General features: G+C 44.6%; 1 protein-coding gene across 3 annotated transcripts in view; it reads right to left on the bottom strand.

The window, feature by feature from the left end:
* focad (focadhesin) overlaps nt 1-22841 on the bottom strand; it is a 343322-nt gene that overhangs the window by 277950 nt on the left and 42531 nt on the right. For all 3 annotated transcript variants that reach the window (XM_070881054.1, XM_070881035.1, XM_070881044.1), the window contains 4 exons: nt 21189-21283; nt 21018-21092; nt 16054-16208; nt 14707-14811 (listed from right to left, as the gene is read on the bottom strand). In XM_070881054.1, the coding sequence (XP_070737155.1) occupies nt 14707-14811; nt 16054-16208; nt 21018-21092; nt 21189-21245 (392 nt within the window). In that variant the 5' untranslated portion in view covers nt 21246-21283. The remainder of the gene's footprint in view (nt 1-14706; nt 14812-16053; nt 16209-21017; nt 21093-21188; nt 21284-22841) is intronic.

Below are 22841 nucleotides of genomic sequence, written 5' to 3'. Positions count from 1 at the left end.
CCTGGAGTTCAGCCTCTGTGTGCACAGACACAAGCATCATCCGCGTACTGCAGCTCGACGACAGAGGTTGGGGTGGTCTTGGACCTGGCCTGGAGACGGTGAAGGTTGAACAGGTTCCCACTTGTTCTGTAGTTTAGTTCCACTCCAGTGGGGAGCTTATCAACTGTGAGGTGGAGCATGGCAGCGAGGAAGATTGAGAAGAGGGTTGGGGCGATGACGCAGCTCTGCTTGACCCCGGTCCGGACATGAATTGGGTCTGTGATGGATCCGTTGGTAAGGATCACAGCCTGCATGTCATCGTGGAGCAGGCAGAGTATGGTGACGTACTTTTGGGGCCATCCGAAACGAAGGAGGACGCTCCATAGACCCTCGCAGTTGACAGTGTCAAAGGCCTTTGTAAGGTCGAAGGCGGCCAGGTATAAGGGCTGGCGCTGTTCCCTGCATTTTTCCTGCAGCTGTCGCGCTGTAAAAATCATGTCCGTTGTGCCCCGGAGGGGACGAAATCCACACTGCGACTCCGGGAGGAGCTCCTCGGCCACAGGGAGAAGACGGTTGAGGAGGACTCTAGCGACGACTTTCCCAGTGGCTGATAGCAGGGAGATTCCTCTGTAGTTGCCGCAGTCGGACATCCTCTTTTTTAAAGATGGTCACGATCTCTGCATCTCTAAGATCTCCCGGCGTGCTCTCCTCCCTCCAGATGAGAAAAGGAGGTTGTGTATTTGCACCAGTAATGCCTCTCCGTCATACTTCAGTGCCTCAGCAGGGATTCCATCCGCTCCCATAGCCTTGTTGTTTTTTTGCTGTCTTATGGCCTTTTCTACCTCACGCAGTGTTGGGGTCTCACTGAGGTGGTGGCGGGTAGCATGCTGCGGACACTCGAGTTGAAAGCAGAGTCTCGATTGAGGAGATCTTTGAAGTGTTCCTTCCAGCGGGCCCTGACTGCCTCGGTGTCCTTGATGAGTGTTTCCCTGTTCTTGGCCAGGAGTGGGGTGGGGCCTTGGGAGTTTGGTCCGTACGTGGCCTTGACTGCGATGAAGAATCCTCGCACATCATGGCTGGCGGCCAGCTGCTGTATCTCCGGTGCTTTCTCCATCCACCACCTATTCTTTAGGTCCTGGGTTTTTTGTTGGACCTTAGCCTTTAGCCATCTGTAATGCTGCTTTGCTGCTCAAGAGTTGGGTTGCTGTTTAAGATTCAGAAATGCCCTGCGCTTGCAGTCTATTAGTTCTTGAATCTCTTGATCATTCTCATCAAACCAGTCCTGGTGTTTCCTGGTTGAGTCACCGAGCGCCTCCTTGCAGACATTGGTTATGGAGGCCTGGAGGGCAGACCAAGCGCTGTGGGCATTCTGCACCTCGTGGTCATCAAGGCACGCCAGGCTAGCTGTGAGGCACTGGCTGTAAAGGGCTCTCTTAGCTGGGTCCTTAAGTGCCCTGGATTGACTTTTTTGCGACACTGCTTCTGCTGCCCCCTCCGCTTTGGGGCTATGTTGATGTCAATGATGGATCGGATTAGGCGGTGGTCCGTCCAGCTCCTGTCATGGCACGGGTGATGCGCACATCCTTGCGATCCCTGGCTCGGACGATGACATAATCGAGCAGGTGCCAGTGCTTGGAGCGAGGGTGTTGCCACGATGCCTTGTATTTGTCTCTCTGGAGGAACAAGGTGTTGGTGGTGACAAGTTCATACTCCAGACATTTTGTCTAAGCCCGTGTGATAGTGGCGTGCAACGACCACCCCGCGTTAAAAATCACGCACAGGCATCTTCCACTCCTCTAATATGAAATTCGGGACCTGGAACGTCAGGACCCTCATGGACAACCCCAAAAGCGACAGACCGGAACGCTGCACCGCCATCGTTGCCTGGAAGCTTAGACGCTTTGATATCGACATCGCAGTCCTAAGTGAGACCCGGCAGGCAGGAGGCGGCCAGCTCAAGGAACAAGGTGGAGGTTACACCTTCTTCTGAAAAGGGAAACCAAAGGCAAAATGCCGCCTCCACGGAGTCGGCTTCACCATCAAAAACGAGCTGGTTGACCGCCTCAAAGACTCACCCTGCAGGACTAACGAATGCCTCATGACACTTCGACTCACCCTATCATGGAACCAGTGCGCCACAGTCATCAGTGCTTACGCCCCAACACTCGTGCAACGGATGAGGCCAAAGAGGGTTTTTACTCCAACCTCAAAAAATCCCTGACCTGCGTCCCTGCGGGCGACAAACTGATGCTCCTCGGCGACTTCAACGCCAGGATCGGCAGGGACACAGACCTCTGGGGAGACGTGATTGGCAGAGAGGGGGTAGGGAAAGCCATGGGGGACTTGAATCTTCATGTAGACAGGACAAATCAAATTGCCAATGGTAGTCTGGAGGACGAGTTCATGGAATGCGTTCAGGACAGTTTCCTAGAACAATACATCATGGAACCAACCAGCGAACATGCTATTTTAGATCTTGTATTGTTAAATGAGACAAGGTTAATTAGCAATCTCATAGTAAAGGATCATCTCGGGCAGAGTAATCATAATACGATAGAATTTCACATTGCATTTAAGAATGACTTGCCCAAGTCCGAAACTAGAGTTTTAAACTTAATTAATGCCAATTACATTGGTATGAAGGGCGAATTGGCGAAGAAAGATTGGAAAAAGAGATTAAACGTTATGGCAATAGATATTTCATAATTCTCAACAAAACTACATTCCATCGAGAAACAAAAACTACACAGGCAAAGTGATCCATCTGTGGCGAACTAAAGAAGTTAAGGATAGCATTAGATTGAAAGAAGCTTGTAATGTTGCGAAGAATAGTAGTAAGCAAATTTAAAAGCTCTTTATCTGAATGCAAGTCGCATTCATAAAATAGATGAGTTGACGGCACAAATTGATACAAATGGGTATGATCTGATAGCCATTACAGAGATGTGGTTGCAAGGTGACCAGGACTGGGAACTAAATATTATGGGGTATTTGACAATTCAGAAGGACAGACAGAAAGGAAAAGGAGGTGGGGTAACACAGTTAATAAAGGATGAGGATCAGTGTGTTAGAGAGAAACGATATTGGCTCAGAAGATCAAGATGTTGAATCAGTTTGGGTGGAGATAAGGAATAATAAGGGGAAAAGACACTGGTTGGCATAGTCTATAGGCCCGCTAACAGTAGCTACAAATCAAGAAATAATGGAGGCTTGTAAAAAAGGAACGGCAATAATCATGGGTGATTTTAACCTTCATATTGACTGGGCAAAGCAAATTGGCCCGAGTAGTTCTGAGGAAGAGTTCATAGAGTATCCGGGATAGTTTCCTTGAACAGTACGTTGCGGAACCAACCAGGGAGCAAGCTATCTTAGATCTGGTACTGTGGAGTGAGACAGGATTAATAAATGATCTCCAAGTAAAGGATCCTCTCGGAATGAGTGACCATAACATGGTTGAACTTCAAATTCAGTTAGAGGGTGAGAAAGTTGGACCTCAAACCAGTGTCCTAAGCTTAAATAAAGGAGACTACAAAGATATAAGGGCAGAGTTGGCTAAAGTGGACTGGGAAAATGGGTTAAGGTATGAGACGGTTGATGAGGAGTGGCAGATATTTAAGGAGATATTTCATAACTTGCAACAAAAATATATCCCAATGAGAAGGAAAGACTGCAAGAGAAGGGATAACCATCCGTAGCTAACTAAAGAAATAAGGGATGGTATCAAATTGAAAACAAGGGCATACAAGGTAGCCAAGACTAGTAGGAGGCCAGAGGATTGGGAAACTTTTAAAAACCAGCAAAAAACTACTTAAAAAAATGATAGAGAGGGGGAAGATAGATTATGAAAGTAAACTATCACAAAATATAAAAACAGATAGTAAGAGTTTCTACAGGTACATAAGCCCCAAGTTTCCACATGATTTGCTCCTGATTTTTTAGGAGCAACTGGTGTAGAACGGAGTATCTTAGAAATCGGAATTCTCGCCATTTAGTTTGCTCCAGTTCTAGTCAGTTAGAACAGTTTCACTTTGGAACAGAATTTTTTTTTCCAAAAGGGGGCATGTCCGGCCACTTACGCCTGATTTCAAAGTTTCGGCAGTGAAAACTTACTCCAAACTAACTTAGAATGGAGCAAGTGAAGGTTTTTGTACGCTCGAAAAAACCTTGTCTACACTTTAGAAAATCAGGCGTAGGTTACAAATTAGGCGTAGGGAACGAGGTGGGGGGGGCGGGGGGGGGGGAAGGTAAGTAATTAAATTCTACAATCAATCCTTAGTTTTACTTATACAAATATTATACAAATAAATCCAACCTGAATAAAAATTTATAAGCAAAGAAAAGATCAAATAAACCATGTTCCTACCTGTGTGAAACAGCATCAGCCTTCGAGCTGCTGTGCTTCAGGCAGGCCTTTCATGTTGGAGACAGGCAGCGGTGTGGCATCAGTGTCTCGACGGCAGCGGCAGCAAGCTTCGAGCTGAGCTGCGGTGCTTGAGGCAGGCCTTCATTCTCTTCGTGGCTTGCCGCGAAGAAGCAGCACCGGACGGACCAGAGGCCATTCGGCCATGAGATAGCAGCGGCGTCAGTGGCTGGCCGGCAGCCGAAGAATCAACACCTGACACATGCAGCTCATTAAGGTTCTTGAGGCCATTCGGCCACACTTTAGGGGCAGAGTCAGTGGCTGGCCGGCAGCCAAGGAATCAGCAGCGGACGGACGTGAGGCCATTCGGCCATAGGATATCAGCGGCGTCAGTGGCTGGCCGGCAGCCAAAGAATCAACACCTGACACACGCAGCTCTTTATGGTGCTTGAGGCCATTCGGCCACGCTTTAGGGGCAGCGTCAGAGGCTCAACGGCAGCCGGAGATACAGCAGCAGCCTTCGAGCTGTGAGGGGGACTGAGGCCATTTGGACAGGGAGAGGCAGCCACATCGACAGTTTTATATTTAGATTTGCAGAATGGGTGCTGCATTATCAACACCACGTATTATTGCAAAGTTGAATTGGCACTCTTATTTCTCCAAACACACAGTCCTTAATTTGCATGCACCAATGCAGCACCGGTTCTGCAAGTTTAGTCGTGAAAAGCTGAACTCACTGATTTCAGCAGGTGATTTATTCAGCAGTGCTGCTAAAAGCACTCCCTCACACACAGAAATATCAAAAAAAATTAAATTACAAGCCTTTGCAGGGGTCCAAGAAACAAATCTTCACTTTTTCTGCAGTATTTTTAAAAATGGCCGAGTGCCAATGTTTGTGTGAGACTGTGCGTGCGCGCACGCTCCAACACGCACGCGCAGGGTTGCCGGCACCACGAAGGCTAATTTAAATTGTACCCGCCCCCTGCTACTTAGAAAATCAGTGCGAGTGTTAGGCTCCGCCCCCTGCTGCGAAGAGCTCGAGAATATCGGACTTTTTTTTAGGCGCAGTTTTCGGCGCAAAAAACAGGCGCCCAGCTCGGAGGTGCGCCATTTTCGCCGCGGGACGAAACTTGGGGCCATAAAAAGGAAAAAAGAGTGGCTAAAGTAAATGTTGGTCCTCTGGAGGATGAGACTGGGGAATTAATAATGAGGAACAGGGAAATGGCAGAGACTTTGAACAAATATTTTATATCGGTCTTCACGGTAGAAGACACTAAAAACATCCCAATAGTGAATAATCAAGGGTCTATAGGGAGGGAGGAACTTAATACAATCACTATCACTAATGAAGTAGTACTCGGTAAAATAATGGGACTAAAGGCAGATAAGTCCCCTAGCCCTGATGGCTTTCATCCTAGGGTCTTAAAAGAAGTGGATGCGGAGATAATGGATGCATTGATTGCAATCTACCAAAATTCCCTGGATTCTGGGGCGATTTCAGTGGATTGGAAAACTGCAAATGTAATGCCCATATTTAAAAAAGGAGGCAGACAAAAACCAGGAAACTATAGACCAGTTAGCCCAACATCTGTCATTGGGAAAATGCTGGAGTCCATTATTAAGGAAGTAGTAGCGGGACATTTGAAAAAGCATAATTCAATCAAGCAGAGTCAGCATGGTTTTATGAAAGGGAAATCACGTTTGACAAATTTGCTGGAGTTCTTTGAAGATGTAACGAGCAGGGTGGATAAGGGGGAACCAGTAGATGTGGTGTATTTGGATTTCCAGAAGACATTCGATAAGGTGCCACATAAAAGGTTACTGCGCAAGATAAAAGTTCATGGGGTTGGGGGTAATATATTAGCATGGATAGAGAATTCGTTAACTAACAGAAAACAGGGAGTCGGGATAAATGGGTCATTTTCCGGTTGGCAAACAGTAACTAGTGGGATACTGCAGGGATCTGTGCTGGGTCTTCAACTATTTACAATCTACATTAATGACTTGGATAAAGGGACCAAGTGTAATATAGCCAAGTTTACTGATGATACAAAGATGGGTGGGAGAGCAAATTGTGAGGAGGACACAAAGAATCTGAAAAGGGATATAATCAGGCTGGGCAAAAATCTGGCAGATGGACTATAATGTGAGAAAATGTGAGGTTATCCACTTTGGCAGAAAAAAAAAATAGAAAAGCAATTTATAATTTAAATGGAGAAAAATTGTGAAGTGCTGCAGTACAGAGGGACCTGGGGGTCCTTGTGCATGAAACACAAAAAGTTAGTATGCAGGTACAATAAGTAATCAGGAAGACAAATGGAATGTTGTCCTTTATTGCAAGGGGGATAGAGTATAAAAGCAGGGAAGTCCTTCTACAACTGTACAGGGTATTGGTGAGGCCACACCTGGACTACTGCGTACAGTTTTGGTCTCCTTATTTAAGGAAGGATATACTTGCATTGGAGGTTAAGAGAAGGTTCACTAGGTTGATTCCGGGGATGAGGGGGTTGACTTATGAAGATAGGCTGAGTAGGTTGGGCCTATACTCATTGGAGTTTAGAAGAATGAGAGGTGATCTTATTGAAACATAAGATAATGAGGGGGGTCGACAAGGTGGATGCAGGGAGAATATTTCCACTCATAGGGGAAACTAGAACTAGGGGACATAGTCTCAGAATAAGTGGCTGCCTATTTAAAACTGAGATGAGGAGGCATTTATTCGCTGAGGGTTGTAAATCTATGGAATTCTCTGCCCCAGAGAGCTGTGGAGAATAGGTCATTGAATATATTTAAGGCGGAGATCGACAGATTTTTGAGCGATAAGGGAATAAAGGGTTATGGGCAGCGGGCAGGGAAGTGGAGCGGAGTCCATGATCAGATCAGCCATGATCTTATTAAATGGCGCAGCAGACTCAAGGGGCCAGGTAGCCCACTTCTGTTCCTATTTCTTATGTTCTTATAATTGGGAGGGTTTCAGAAACCAGTAAAGGATGACCAGAAAATTGATTAAAAAGGGAAAAATAGACAGAGAAAACACTAGCAAGAAATATAAAAAACAATTGTAAGAGCTTCTACAAGTATGTAAAACGGAAGTGAGTAGCAAAAATAAACATTGGTCCCATAGAGGCTGAGGCAGGAGAAATTATTTTGGGGAAGAAGGAACTGGCAGAAACGTTAAACAAATATTTTATATCTGTCTTCATACTAGAAGATGCAAAAACCATACCTAAAATGGAGGGGAGACCACAGGTCTAATGAGGGTGAGGAGCTTAATGTAATTCATATAAGTAGAGAAAAAGTACTAGAGAAACTAATGGGACTAAAAGCCGGCAAATCCCCTGGACCAAACGGCCTACATCCTTGGGTCCTGAAACCGGTGGCTGGAGAGATCGTGGAGGCGTTGGTTTTGATCTTTCAAAATTCCCTAGATTCTAGAATGGTCCCAGTGAATTGGAAGGTCGCAAATGTAACACCGCTATTCAAGAAAGGAGGGAGAGAGAAAACAGGGAACTACAGGCCAGTTAGCCTGACATCAGGAAAATGCTAGAATCGATTGTTAAGGAATTGTCATCAGAGCACTTAGAAAATCAGAACATAATTAGGCAGAGTCAACATGGTTTTATGAAAGGGAAATCGTATTTGACAAATTTATTAGAATTTTTTTGAGGATGTAACTAGCAGAGTACGTAAAGGAGAACCAGTGGATGTAGTACATTTGGATTTCCAAAAGGCATTTGATAAGGTGCCACATAAAAGATTAATACACAAGATAAGGGCCCATGGGATTGGAGGTAATGTATTAGCATGGATAGAGAATTGGTTAACGGACAGAAAACAGAAAGTAGGGATAAATGGGTCTTTTTCAGGTTGGCATGCTGTAACTAGTGGGGTGCCGCAAGGATCAGTGCTGGGGCCTCAGCTATTTACAATCTATATTAGTGACCTAGATGAAGGGACCGGGTGTAATGTATCCAAGTTTGCTGACGATACAAAGCTAGGTAGGACAGTAAGCTGGAAGGAGAACCGAGGCATTGTTTAACCGGGAGCCAATGTAGGTCAGAGATAGGGGTGATGGGTGATCGTGACTTAGTGCGAGTTAGTAACGGGCTGCTAAGATTGTAATTAGTCAAGGCCATGGCACTGATCTCTGTGGCACCCCACTAGTTACAGTTTGCCAGCCGGAAAATGACTCATTTATCCCGACAATCTGTTTTCTGTTAATTAGCCAATCCTCTATCGATGTTAACATGTTACCCCCAACCCAGTGAGCTCTTATCTTGTGCAGTAACCTTTTATATAGGAGGGCGGATATTACTACTGTTCTACAGAGTATTAGTGATACCCGCTCTCCTACATGCTTCAGAGACATGGACTATGTACAGCAGGCACCTCAAAGCACAGAAGTAGTACCACCAACGCTGCCTCCGCAAGATCCTGCAAATCCATTGGCAGGATAGGCGCATCACATTGGTGTTCTCGCTCAGGCCAAAATCCCCAGCATCGAAGCATTGACCACACTCAATCAGCTCCGATGGACAGGCCACATCGTCCGCATGCCCGATACTAGACTCCCAAAACAAGCGCTCTACTCACAGCTCCGACATGGCAAGCAAGCCCCAGGTGGACAGAGGAAACACTTCAAGGACACCCTCAAAGTCTCCTTGAAAAAGTGCAAATTTCCCACCAACACCTGGGAAACCCTTCCCCAAGACCACTCGAAGTGGAGGAAAAGCATCCGGGAAGACACCAAACCAATTGAATCTCTTCGCCGGGAGCATGCGGAAGCAAAGCGCAAACAGCGGAAGGAGCGCAAAGCCAACCCAAGCACCCCACCCACCCGTCCCTCCAACCACCGTCTGCCCCACCTGTGACAGAGATTGTAGGTCCCGCAAAGGACTCATCAGTCACCTGAGAACTCATATTAGTGTGGAAGCAAGTCATCCTCGACTCCGAGGAACGGCCTAAGAAGAACAACCTTTTATGTGGCACCTTATCGAATGCCTTCTGGAAAGCCAAATACACTACATCTACCGGTTCTCCTTTATCCACCTTGTTCATTAAATCCTCAAAGAACTCCAGCAAATTTGTTCAACATGATTTCTCTTTCATAAAACCATGCTGACTCTGCTTGTCTGTATTATGATTTTCTAAATATCCTGCTACTACTTCCTCAATGATGGACTCTAGCATTTTCCTAATGACAGATGTTAGGCCAACTGGTCTGTAGTTTCCTGCTTTATGTCTCCCTCCTTTCTTAAATAAGGGCGTTACATTTGTGGTTTTCCAATCTGCTGGGACCTCTCCACAATCCAGAGAATTTTGGTAATTACAACCAATGCATCCACTATCTCTGCAGCCATTTCTTTTAAGACTCTAAGATGCAGGCCATCAGGTCCAGGGGACTTGTCCACCTTTAGTCCCATTAGTTTGCCTGGCACTTTTTCCTCGAATGACAGTCATTGCTTTAAATTCCCCCCTCCCAATAGCCCCTTGATTATCAATTATTGGGATGCTTTTAGTGTTTTCTACCATGACATTTGTTCAAAGTCTCTGCCATTTCCCTGTTTCCCATTAATTCCCCAGTCCCATCGTCGAAGGGACCAACATTTACTTTAGCTACTCACTTCCTTTTTATATAACTGTAGAAGCTCTTACTGTCCCTTTTTATATTTCTTGCTAGTTTACTCAGGCTATCTTCTCTCTCTATTATTTTTTTAGTCATCCTTTGCTAGTTTCTTAAAATTTCCCAATCCTCTGGCCTTCGACTATTCTTTGCAACATTGTATGCCTTTGTTTTCAATTTGATACCATCCTTTACTATCTTTGTTAGCCACAGATGGTTCATCCTTCTCTTGGAGTCTTTCTTTCTCACTGGAATAGATCTTTGCTGAGAGTTATGAAATATCTCCTAAAATGTTTGCCACTGCTCATCTACCGTTTTACCCTTTAATCTATTTTCCCAGTCCACTTTAGCCAACTCTGCCTTCATACCTTTGTAATTACCTTTATTTAAGTTCAGGACACTAGTGTGTGAGACGTGGCTCTCTCACCCTCAAACTGAATTTGAAATTCTACCATGCTATGGTCACTCTTCCCAAGAGGATCATTTACTATGAGATTATTAATTACTCCAGTCTGCTCCCTGGTTGTTTTCACAACGTATGTGTTACGTATTTAACCCCTTGCAACCTGTATCACACTACCACCAGAGGGACTACCTGTTGGAGTCCCAAGGGATCTCAGCATCCCTTGGGAGCACTGTATATAAGCAGGCCACTCACAAGGTACCTGCACTCTGGAATCTTATTAAAGGAGCTACGGTCACACTCATTGTTCACAGTACTCAGTTTCATCCTTTATTATGAGTGTATCAATTGGCGACAAGATAACGAACAACCTCGCAAAAATAAAGAACACTTGGTCTCCTGGAGAGGTTCTCAGAAGAGGACGATTGGGAGGCCTTCGTGGAGACTCGACCAATACTGTGTGGCCAACGTGCTAGAAGGGGACGAGAATGCTGCCAAACGAAGGGCGATCCTCCTTATTGTCTGTGGTGCAACACCGAGGGCCTCAAGAAGAATCTTCTCGCTCCGGTAAAAACAACAACTAAATCCTGTGAAGAATTGTGTACGCTGGTCCGGGAGCACCTAAATCCTAAAGAAAGCGTTTTGATGGCGAGGTATCGGTTCTACACGTGTCAACGGTCGGAGGGCCAGGAAGTGGCGAGCTATGTCGCTGAACTAAGGCGCCTCTCGTAGGACATTGCGAATGAGGGATTCCGAGAACAAATGCTTAGAGACTTTTTTGTACTGGGCATTGGCAAACTGTTGACTACTGAAACTCTGAATCTAAGCAAAGCCTAATGATTGCCCAGGCATTTAGGTCCACCAGCGACAACACCAAACAGATTTCAGAGTAAAGAGGTTTCGGCCAGTACTGTGCACAATGTAACATCGTTTTCGAGCAGGAATATACATGGCAGAACGTACACTGCCGGCTACTGCTGCACGACCTCAGATGACCCAGAGTCCGCCATCAATCGTTAATGCGAGGCAGTTAACACCTTGTTGGCATTGTCGAGGTGATCTTCGAGCCCATCAATGCCGCTTCAAGCACTATGCGTGCAACAGCTGCAGAACAATGGGACACCTCCAACGAATGTGCAGGCGAGTTGCAAACCCTGCAAACCACCACGTTGCAGAGGAAGATCGATCCACTGTGGATCAGGCTGAATTGGAGACTCGTACCGAGGAGGCAGAAGTGTACGGAGTACACACATTCACCACGAAATGTCCACCAATAATGTTGAAAGTTGAACTGAATGGAACTTCCAGTATCTATGGAACTAGACACGGGTGCATGTCAGTCCATAATGAGTAAAAAGGCCTTTGACAGGCCGTGGTGCAACAAGGCACACAGGCCCAAGCTCCACTCCATTCACACCAAACTAAGGACTTACACCAAGGAACTAATCCCTGTAATTGGCAATGTAGAAGTCAAAGTCTCCTATGATGGAGAAGTACACAAACTCCCGCTGTGGATCATGCCACGGGATGGCCCCACACTGTTTGGCAGAAGCTGGCTGGGAAAAATCCGCTGGAACTGGGATGACATCCGAGCGCTTTCGTCCATCGACGCCACCTCACGTGCCCAGATTCTCAGCAGATTTCCATCGTTGTTCGAGCCAGGCATTGGAAGCGTCTCAGGGGCGAAAGTGCAGATCCATTTGGTTCTCGGTACGCGACCCATCCACCACAAGGCACAGATGGTACCATATATGATGCATGAGAAAGTGGAAATTGAGCTGGACAGGCTGCAGCGAGAAGGCATCATTGCACCGGTGGAATTCAACGAGTGGGCCAGTCCAATTGTCCCGGTACTTAAAGAGGACGGCGCGGTCAGAATTTGTGGGGACTATAAAGTAACGATTAACTGTTTCTCGCTGCAGGACCAGTACCCACTACCCAAGGCAGATGATCTATTTGCGACCCTGGCTGGAGAGAAGACGTTCACCAAGTTGGAACTGACCTCGGCCTACATGACGCAGGAGCTGGAAGAGTCTTCGAAAGGCCTCACCTGCATCAACATGCTCAAAGGTCTGTTCATCTGGAACAGATGCCCATTTGGGATTCAGTCGGCCGTGGCAATTTTCCAATGGAACATGGAGAGCCTGCTAAAGTCGTTTCCTCGCACCATGGCTTTCCAGAACGACATACTGGTTACAGGTCGGGACACCATTGGGCACTTGAAGAATCTTAGTCGGTTGGATCACGTGGGACTCAGGTTGAAACGCTTGAAGTGTGTTTTCCTGGCGCCGGAGGTTGGGTTCTTGGGAAGAAGAATCGCGGCAGACGGCATCAGACCCACCGACGCCAAGACGGAGACCATCAAGAACGCGCCGAGACCACAGAACGTGACGGAGCTGCAGTCGTTCCTGGGACTCCTTCACTATTTTGGTAATTTCCGACCTGGGTTAAGCACCAAGGGCGCTCAAAACAAGGCTCTCTCTTGTCCACCTTGATCTCCATGATCACGTGGAGGGCAGGCAGCATCAACAAAGTGTGTACCATGACCGCGCAAATTTGTCACGCGATATTGAGGTCAATGACCCTGTGTTTGTACTCAATTATGGACATGGTCCCAAATGGCTCGCAGGCACGGTCATAGCCAAAGAGGGGAGTAGGGTGTTTCAGGTCAAACTGGCCAATGGACTAATGTGCAGAAAACATTTGGGACCAAATCAAATTGCGGTTCACTAACAACTACGAACAACCTGAAGAAGACACCAACTTTGACCCTCCAACACACACATACGTGGCAACAGGCATCATGGTTGACCACAAAGCCAAACTCACCATCCCCAGCAGCCCGGCAAGGCCGGCAGCCCAGCGAAGAACCAACCAACTCATCTACACCCGCATTTGTACCGAGACGATCGACAAGGGAGCGAAAAGCATCAGATCGTCTCACCTTGTAAATAACGTGTACAATTAACTTTACGAGGGAGTGATTTTATGTATTTAACCCCTTACAACCTGTATCACACTACCACCAGAGGGCCTACCTGTTGGAGCACGGTATATAAGCAGGCCACCCACGAGGTACCTGCACTCTGGAATCTTATTAAAGGAGCTACGGTCACACTCATTGTTCACAGTACTCAGTTTCATCCTTTATTAATGAGTGTATCAGTATTGTTCTAAGAAACCATCCCAAATACACTCTATGAACTCTTCCTCAAGGCTACCTTTGCCAATTTGATTTGTTCAATCAGTATGAAGATTAAAATCACCCATGATTATTGCCGTAGGTTTCTTACAAGACTCCATTGTTTCTTGATTTATACTCTGTACTACAGTGGAGATACTGTTAGGGCTGTCTTATGATGAGAGATTTTGTAGAATGGGCCTATACTCTCTGGAGTTTAGAAGAAGGAGAGATGATCTCATTGAAACATACAAGATTCTGAAGGGGATTGACAGGGCAGATGCTGAGAAGTTGTTTATCATGGATGGAGCATCTAGAACTAGAGGGCACAGTCTCAGAATAAGGGGTTGGCCATTTAAGACAGAGATGTGGAGAAATTTCTTCACTCCGGGTTGTGAATCTTTGGAATTCTCTATCCCAGAGAGCTGTGGATGGCGAATATATTCAAGGCTGTGATAGATAGCTCGAAGGGCCATAGGGCTTATTCCTGCTCCAATTTCTTATGTTCTTATTTCAAAGAGCCAGCACAGTCACGATGGGGCAGAAGGCTCACTTCTGTGCTGTATTATTCTATGATTCTATGTTATATAATAAACTATATTATAGCCTGTAATTTAGTGTACTTTGATAAAGATCATGAGAGATATGAAGTACAAATGTTGGAGAATTATTTTTAACTGCAAGTATTGCTAGCATCACATAGCTCCAGGTCACATCTGTCACCATCATTATTTTTAAATGAAAATTATTTACCACAGAAATTGCAGTGGAAATATAATTGCTGCCCTGGATATGAAATTAACACACCGATTTGTAAGAAGTATAAAACCTACTTTTCCATCAACCTCATGAGTTGCACACTCACGAAGTGAAACTGCCAATTTAGAAGAACTATTAGGGTTGTGGACAGTTTCATGCTGTGGGCCCACAAGCACTGGCAACTGGATTGACAGTGTCTACGACTGGTTCAGGTCAAGCCTTTATCGATAGGAGAGAGAGAAAACTTTCATCCCATCAATTTAAGCTGAATTCAGATCCTGAGCATTGTGTAGATTTAATCATTTCATGACAGTTGACATATCTTAAAGCTATAAAGCTCACCATGGCATTGAAATAATACAATATACCAAACGGTAAATATGCTATAATCGAAGATTTACCTGATGGCATACGGACATGAATACACCATTTTTTTACTTTGTTCAGTTCCCAGTGTTTGCATCTGTAGCAATTTACCAATACTTCTAATCAACCCTTCGACATTGCTGGAAAAGAAAACTGGTGTTATTCCATGTTACATTGTTAAAGCAAAATTAAGAAGTCCAAACATTTTACCTGCAGCGTAATTTAAATTATTAATTTTGATACCGCGTAACTACCAAATTGGAAGGCATGAGTGGAGAGAACGGACCCTTTGACACGCCAAGCCAGTGAGAGGAGCTTTACACAAACCTGCCTTTGGGGAGAGACACAGCATCGACTAGTTTATTTACAAGGATACCTCAAATACTGGGAAATTTCCTCTGTATACTGTAATGAAATCAGAAGATACTTCCTGATTGCAATCAGTATTTTGCCAGCACGCAAGTATATGATGCTGGATTTTTAACTTCTTTAAAAATGCTCAAAGATTTTGATTTCACCAATTACAGTGGTGTACTTTTGGATTGAAATCTGCTCTTGTAGGCACTTTCTGTAACAATACTGCAAATAAATTAAATCTTCAGCTGATTCTGATAGAAACTTTAGTTAGTAGAGACTAATAGCTTTGGACATCTGACTGGAAAAAGTGAATTTGACAGTTTGGCCATAACATCCTTTAAACTGGCTAGTCCACTGGGCAGCAGTTCTGTACTTTCGACAAACTGTTATTAAGTCTCACCCCACAAATGTTTGTGTTCTCTTCTCAAAAAGAAAACAAGAGGCTTCATCATTGGTATCCACTTGCACAGATACAGATGAGCACCCAGAGCTCCCCAGTGAGGTAGGCAAGAGTGCACATTTGCTTTATCATGTTGCCATTGTCCTGGTTTCAAGACCCGGAGCTTCCAACCAGTCTCCGAGTCATGTTCACCCCTTAAAGGTTCTTCCTCCAACTGCAAAGTCAATCAGGGCGTACATATCTCAGTAACTCCCAATCTACCAGCATGGCATAAAATAGCCGACATAAGACAAATTACTTCGACAAGTTGACAAAGTGTCAGTTCTCCAAGGTAAAGAGGCCAATCGCTGCCTAAATCTGCTTAAAACTGATAAGAGGTTGGGTGAAGTGCAAGCACCTTATGCTCTTCCAAACATTATCCTCATCCACAGCTTTTTGTTTTGTTGCACACAATAGACTAAGCGCCTTTCCAAACTCACATCAGTTGAGAATGTGGATTTACGTGGATTATAAGCTTTTACAGTCAAATGTAATGCTATGTCAAAGGATATTATCGCTGAAAGCAATTGAAATGTCTCGTCCCAACAGAAAAGTGACCCAAAGCTCACTTAATGATTTCTGGTACCTGGCAGAGGGAATTAGATTCAAAATTCCATTGAGCACATAATTAAAATCAGCATGGTTCTGTGCAACAAGAGCAACCAATGCCTCACAGCAGGCTGTCCGAACCACCACATTGTCACTGCAGCACTTCTCCCACAACAAGTTCAATGCAGGACTCTGGAAAAAAAAAATGATGATAAGAACTGTATCACAATGGTCAATTAAAATGCCTGGCTTATCACTCCCGCATTCTCGAACATTTTCATCAGATAAGCAAGCAGGGAAATTGAGAGTGCCCTCAATGTTTAATTAATCTTGCTACTGACAATCATTATAAATTTATAACTTCCTGAAAAATAAAATCATCAATATAAACTTATTCAGATTTTCAGAGAACATTCAGAAACCCTGTTAACTGTGTTCATTTGTTTTAAAAACTTCAACATTGTTCCACCATTTTATATAACTGAACAATTTCATAAACATTGTGCATCTGATTTTTCTGGCCTTTGTTTCCATGGTGCAAAGGTCAGGAAAAAGGGGGTAGAGACCCTTGACACAAGGTCTACAGACCCCTTACATTGCTGTAGGGTTTCTAAGATTTCCCCTGAGGGGCATGCCTTGGCCCTGTAGTTCCAATAGGTGCAAGCCCAACATTTCTATTTAAATCAATTGGGGTAAAGCCAATTTTGCTAAGCCGAGATGTGATTTAGCCAAAGTGGACTGGAAACAGCTACTGGAAGGTAAATCAGTGTCTCAGAGCTGTGGGCGGCATTCAAGGAGGCGATCCGGAGGGTTCAGAGCAAGTATGTTCACTTAAAGCAAAAGGGTGGGACTAACAAATCTAAAGCCCCCTGGGTGTCAAGGGGCATACAAGGTGGGATAAAGAAAAAAAAGGGAGGCTCATGACAGATACCAAAGGGCTCAATATTACAGAAACCCTAGAGGAAAATACAAAGTGCAGGGGTGAAATTAAAAAGGACATTAGGAAAGCAAAGAAAGAGTATGAAAACATTTTTGGCAAGTAAAATCAAGGAAAACCCAAAGATGTTTTATAAATACATTAAGAGCAAAAGGATAAGAGTAGGGCCTATTAGAGACTATAAAGGTCATCATCATCATCATAGGCAGTCCCTCAAAATCAAGGAAGACTAATTTCTACACTACTCAGGTGACTCTAAGGTCCAATACGGGCATTACAGTCTCCGTCACAGGTGGGACAGACAGTGGTTGAAGGAAAGGGTGAGTGGGGAGTCCAGTTTGCGGTAAACCATAAAGGTAATCTGTGTGTGGAGGTGGAAGACGTGGGTATGGTTCTTAATGAATACTTTGCGCCCGTCATCACAAAAGAAAGGGACGATGCAGACACTGCAATCAGGGAGGAGGAGTGTGAAATATTAGATGAAATAAACACAGAGAGAGGGGAACTAGTAAGGGGTTTAGAAGCTTTGAAAGTGGATAAATCACCGGGCCCAGATGAAATGTATCCCAGGCTGTTAAGAGAAGCAAAAGAGGAAATAGCAGAGGCTCTGACCATCAGTTTCCAATCCTTTCTGGCTACAGGTGTAGTGCCGGAGGATTGGAGGACTGCTAACATTGTATCTTTGCTTAAGAAGGGAGAAAGGGATAGACTGAGTAATTACAGGCCAATCAGTCCGACCTCGGTGGTGGGAAAATTATTGGAAAGAATTCTGAGGGACAGGATAAATCTTCATTTAGAAAGACACAGATTAATCAAGGACAGTCAGCATGGATTTGATAAGGGAAGATCGTGTCTGACTAACGTGAATGAATTTTTTGAGGTGGTAACAAGGAGGGTCGATGAGGATTGATAGAGAATTCAGACAGGCTGCAAAATTGAGAAAACACATGCCTACGTGAGAATTAGCACATGGCATTGAGCTATAACTCACGCTTGACATTTCAGGACTTTTGGCAGTGAGCCAATTAGGGGCTAACACCACAGACTGTTGGATCAATTGAGCCAATAAGGTCAAAGGAGGCGAGTTCATTTCTGTAAATTGATCAGGTATAAGAACAGCCATTTTTGCCATGTGTTTTAGAAGAACAAAGAGCTGGAACCCTGCCACGGTTCGGTTGCTGCTGCTGGAATAAAATTACATTAAATCTACAACCGGAGTTCGTATCTCATTGAAAATTAAGAGATCTAACAAGGATAGTGCGTTTGATGTAGTGGATATGGTTTTTGACAATGCTTTTGAAAAGGTGCCACATGGACACGAAAGTAAAAGCCCATAGGATCCAAGGCAAAGTGGAAAGTTGGATCCAAAATTGGCTCAGAGGCAGGAAGCAAAGTGTAATGGTTGATGGGTGGTTTTGTGACTGGAAGGCTGTTTCCAGTGGAGATCTGCAGGGCTCAGTACTAGGTCCCGTGCTTTTTGTGGTATATATCAATGATTTAGACTTGAATGCAAAGGGTATGATTAAGAAATTTGCAGATGATTCAAAAATTGGGTGTGTGGTTGATAATAAAGAGGAAAGCTGTAGACTGCAGGAAGATATCCATGAACTGGTCAGCTGGTCAGAACAGTGGCAAATGGAATTCAATCCAGAGAAGTGTGAGGTAATGTATTTTCGGAGGGCTAACAAGGCAAAAGAATTCACATTAAATGTTAGGACACTGAGAAGTGTAGAGGAACAAAGGGACATTGGAGTGCAGGTCGACAGATCTCTGAAGGTAGCAGCCAAGTAGCTGAGGTGGTTAAGAAGGAATACTTGCCTTTATCAGCCAAGGCATAGAATATAAGAGCATGGAGGTTATGTTTGAACTGTATAGTACTGTGTGCAGTTCTGGTCACCACATTACAGGAAAGATGTGATTTCACAAGAGAGGGTACAGAGGAGATTTACGAGGATGTTGCCTGGACTGGAGAATTTTAGCTATGAGGAAAGATTGGATAGGCTGGGTTTGTTTTCTTTGGAACAGAGGTGGCTGGGGGGGGGACCTTATTGTGGTATATGAAATTATGAGGGGTAGAGATAGAGTGGATAGGAAAAACCGATTTGCCTTAACAGAGGGGTCAACAACCAATTTTGATAAGGTCCCACATGGCAGACTGGTCCCAAAAGTCAAGTAATTGGTAGGAGGTTTAGAGGGGATTTGAGGGGAATTTCTTTCACCCAAAGGGTGGTTGGGGTCTGGAACTCACTGCCTGAAAGGATGGTAGAGGCAGAAACCCTCACCACATTTAAGAAGTACTTGGATGTGCACTTGAAGTGCCGTAAACCTACAGGACTACGGACCATGAGCTGGAAAGTGGGATTAGGCTGGATAGCTCTTTGGCAACCGGCACGGACACGATGGACCGAAATGGCCTCCTTTCGTGCTGTAAATTTCTATGATTCTATGATTCTACAGGAATCCCCAGCCTCCTGTTTATCTTCCTGGCCGGTTGGGATGCTGAAGAAAAATGGCATTGGGCCTTGTGCCTGAGACCATCTAAGATCGGAGGGTTTGAGGGGCCAGGCAGCGAGGGAGTGGCTGCCCAAAATAGTAAGTGGCCCTTTTTCTCTGCACGAATCTATTGAATCTAGGTATGGAGGCCTTTTGACTGCTGTTCTCCAGTAGCAGCCAAAAGGCCCCAATCACGGCAACTGTTTCTGCTGTTGTAGGTCCCTCAAGGCTGCAGCAGTGGCAAACCCTTGTCCTCCATATCTGATTGCAAGGCCTTGCCCTACCAGTGCTGTGGATGTGACTGGGCCATGATAATGATGTACCTCATGTTCCAATGCCTATACACTGCCCAAGCACAGCCTCCACCGCCCCGCCCCCCCACTCCCCAGGACAAATTGGCCCCAGTATATTTGTGAGATGCATCAGAATATGCTGTTTACTATCAAGTTATAAATTATTAAACCATAAATAAATAAAAATAAAACTTTCGCCCACTGGAATCATGCTTCTATTTCATCTTTTGCAGAGCACAATGCTCCAGTTTTTACATTTTATTTAAATAAATGTTTCACAAATTTTTGCAAAGGAGATAAACTGCACTCAAAATGGTGACAGATTAGGAAAAGGGGAGGTGCAACGAGACCTGGGTGTCATGGTACATCAGTCATTGAAGGGTGGCATGCATGTACAGCAGGCGGTTAAGAAAGCAAATGGCATGTTGGCCTTCATAGCGAGGAGATTTGAGTACAGGGGCAGGGAGGTGTTCCTACAGTTGTACACGGCCTTGGTGAGGCCACACCTGGAGTGCTGTGTACAGTTTTGGTCTTCTAACTTGAAGGACATTCTTGCTATTGAGGGAGTGCAGCAAAGGTTCACCAGACTGATTTCTGGGATGGCGGGACTGACCTATCAAGAAAGACTGGATCAACTGGGCTTATATTCACTGGAGTTCAGAAGAATGAGAGGGGATCTCATAGAAACGTTTAAAATTCTGACGGGTTTAGACAGGTTCGATGCAGGAAGAATTTTCCCAATGTTGGGGAAGTCCAGAACCAGGGGTCACAGTCTAAGGATAAGGGGTAAGCCATTTAGGACCAAGATGAGGAGAAACTTCTTCACCCAGAGAGTGGTGAACCTGTGGAATTCTCTACCACAGAAAGTTGAGGCCAATTCACTAAATATATTCAAAAAGGAGTTAGATGTAGTCCTTACTACTAGGGGGATCAAGGGGTATGGCAAGAAAGCAGGAATGGGGTATTGAAGTTGCATGTTCAGCCATGAACTCATTGAATGGCGGTGCAGGTTCGAAGGGCCGAATGGCCTACTCCTGCACCTATTTTCTATGTTTCTATGTTTCTATACTTACGGTCAAAAGAAGTCTTTCTAAATCCACAGAAGGGTTACCAGATATAAAAGCATCCAAAGACAATTAAATACCCAGGACTCAGTAGGGGTTCTTCATATTTGTACTGAGTAATTGAAAGAATTAAGAGTTTCAGAAATATATTGAATGTTACTGTGATTGTTTAAAATTGCCTTGCGCCACGTTGACTATGGTACTGAACACAAACCTGATCTGAAGAATAGTTTATCGGAGATGACGGCCCCTTTTCTTTTAACACGGCAGCAACCAGATGTCCCGCAGTCTACACAAAAATAGACATATTAAACCTACAGTGATCACACAAGAGTCTAAATTTATTTTAAATATAATAATTTTCAAAAATTGTGAAGTATCATGCCTGTGACTGGATTGCTGAATTTTGGAATTCAAATCTCCTCTTCAAATCCTCTGACATTGTTGCTGAAAGTTATTAGAGCATTTTTCAAGTGAAGCCTATAATATAACATGACAAATAGTTAATATTGCATTTCAAAGAGAATGTTGCTGCAAGACCTTGCAGATTACGAGTTATTACAATTATCAAAGCAATCAAGCTGGACGAGCACACGGCCATGGTGACAACCGCCTCACCAGGAAATATCTAGATATATCTCTGCCTTTTGTTCAAGTGATATTCCTCTTGATGACTTTTATTCCCTTTCTCAACTCATCCATTTATCATCTATTGTTCTCAATTTCTTGAATACTATGAGCAGCAACCCCAATTGCACCATTCTACTCTCTCGCCGACCTTCCCGCCCAGCTCCCACTGGTGGCTAATCTTTCCTAACTCCTTCCCGTCCCACTCACCCCTCCCAATGCTGACCCTCTGGACTCTACCACTGGATTGTAAAGTGCTTTGAGACATCCTGAGGTTGCAAAAGAGCCAAATAAAAGAAAAGATGTTTCTTTCTTTTATAATATCTTGACTCAGAAATTGTTGGAGTGACACATTTCATGATAAGTGGCGTGAATTGGATTTTTTTCTCACCCTGCAGACAGTATTACTTTTGAACCGAAAATTGCTGAAAGTGCCAATTAATAACGGAGCGGCGAGGTCAACAAGGCACTAGGGACTTCATGAACATCAGGTCCAATGGTCCAGCTCCTCAACCAATGAAATTTAAGGATTGAGAAAGAAAGAGAGCAATCTGAGGAAGGACGTTCTTGCAACTGAGGGAGTGCAGCAAAGGTTCACCAGACTGATTCCCGGGATGGCAGGACTGACATAGGAGGAGAGACTGGATCGACTGGGCCTGTATTCACTTGAGGTTAGAAGAATGAGGGGGATCTCAGAAACATATAAAATTCTGACGGGATTGGACAGGTTAGATGCAGGAAGAATGTTCCCGATGTTGGGGAAGTCCAGAACCAGGGGTTACAGTCTAAGGATAAGGGGTAAGCCATTTAGGAGCGAGATGAGGAGAAACTTCTTCACCCAGAAAGTGGTGAACCTGTGGAATTCTCTACCACAGAAAGTTGTTGAGGCCAGTTGATTAGATATATTCAAAAGGGAGTTAGATGTGGCCCTTACGGCTAAAGGGATCAAGGGGTATGGAGAGAAAGCAGGAAAGGGGTACTGAGGTGAATGTTCAGCTATGATCTTATTGAATGGTGACACAGGCTCGAAGGGCTGAATGGCCTACTCCTGCACCTATTTTCTATGTTTCTATGAATTGGAGTCAAATTAGATACAGAACGAGAAATAGAGCGAGGGAAAGAAAGAATGGATTAAGAGGGGCAAAAAAGAGACAGAAAGGAAAAGTAAGAAAAAATTTTATTTAAAAAAACTTCTAAGAACCATTTCCTATCTGCGGGAGTGAGACGCCACAGTGCAATTGTTCTCTTTCTGGGCCTCCAAGGTTGAATTGCATGTCAGCACCATAAATCACGTCATTACAGGGTCCTTACAACATCAATTACTAGCCCTAAATGGCTTCATTAAGATTCATTCATATTTACGGCCCAAATCCAGCAATTACATGGCACACAATGGAGAGGCCCATGGTGA

This window comes from Pristiophorus japonicus, chromosome 1 (genome assembly GCF_044704955.1).
Source record: "Pristiophorus japonicus isolate sPriJap1 chromosome 1, sPriJap1.hap1, whole genome shotgun sequence".
Classification (NCBI taxonomy): Eukaryota; Metazoa; Chordata; class Chondrichthyes; family Pristiophoridae; genus Pristiophorus; species Pristiophorus japonicus.
This window is presented reverse-complemented; position numbering and strand designations above follow the sequence as displayed.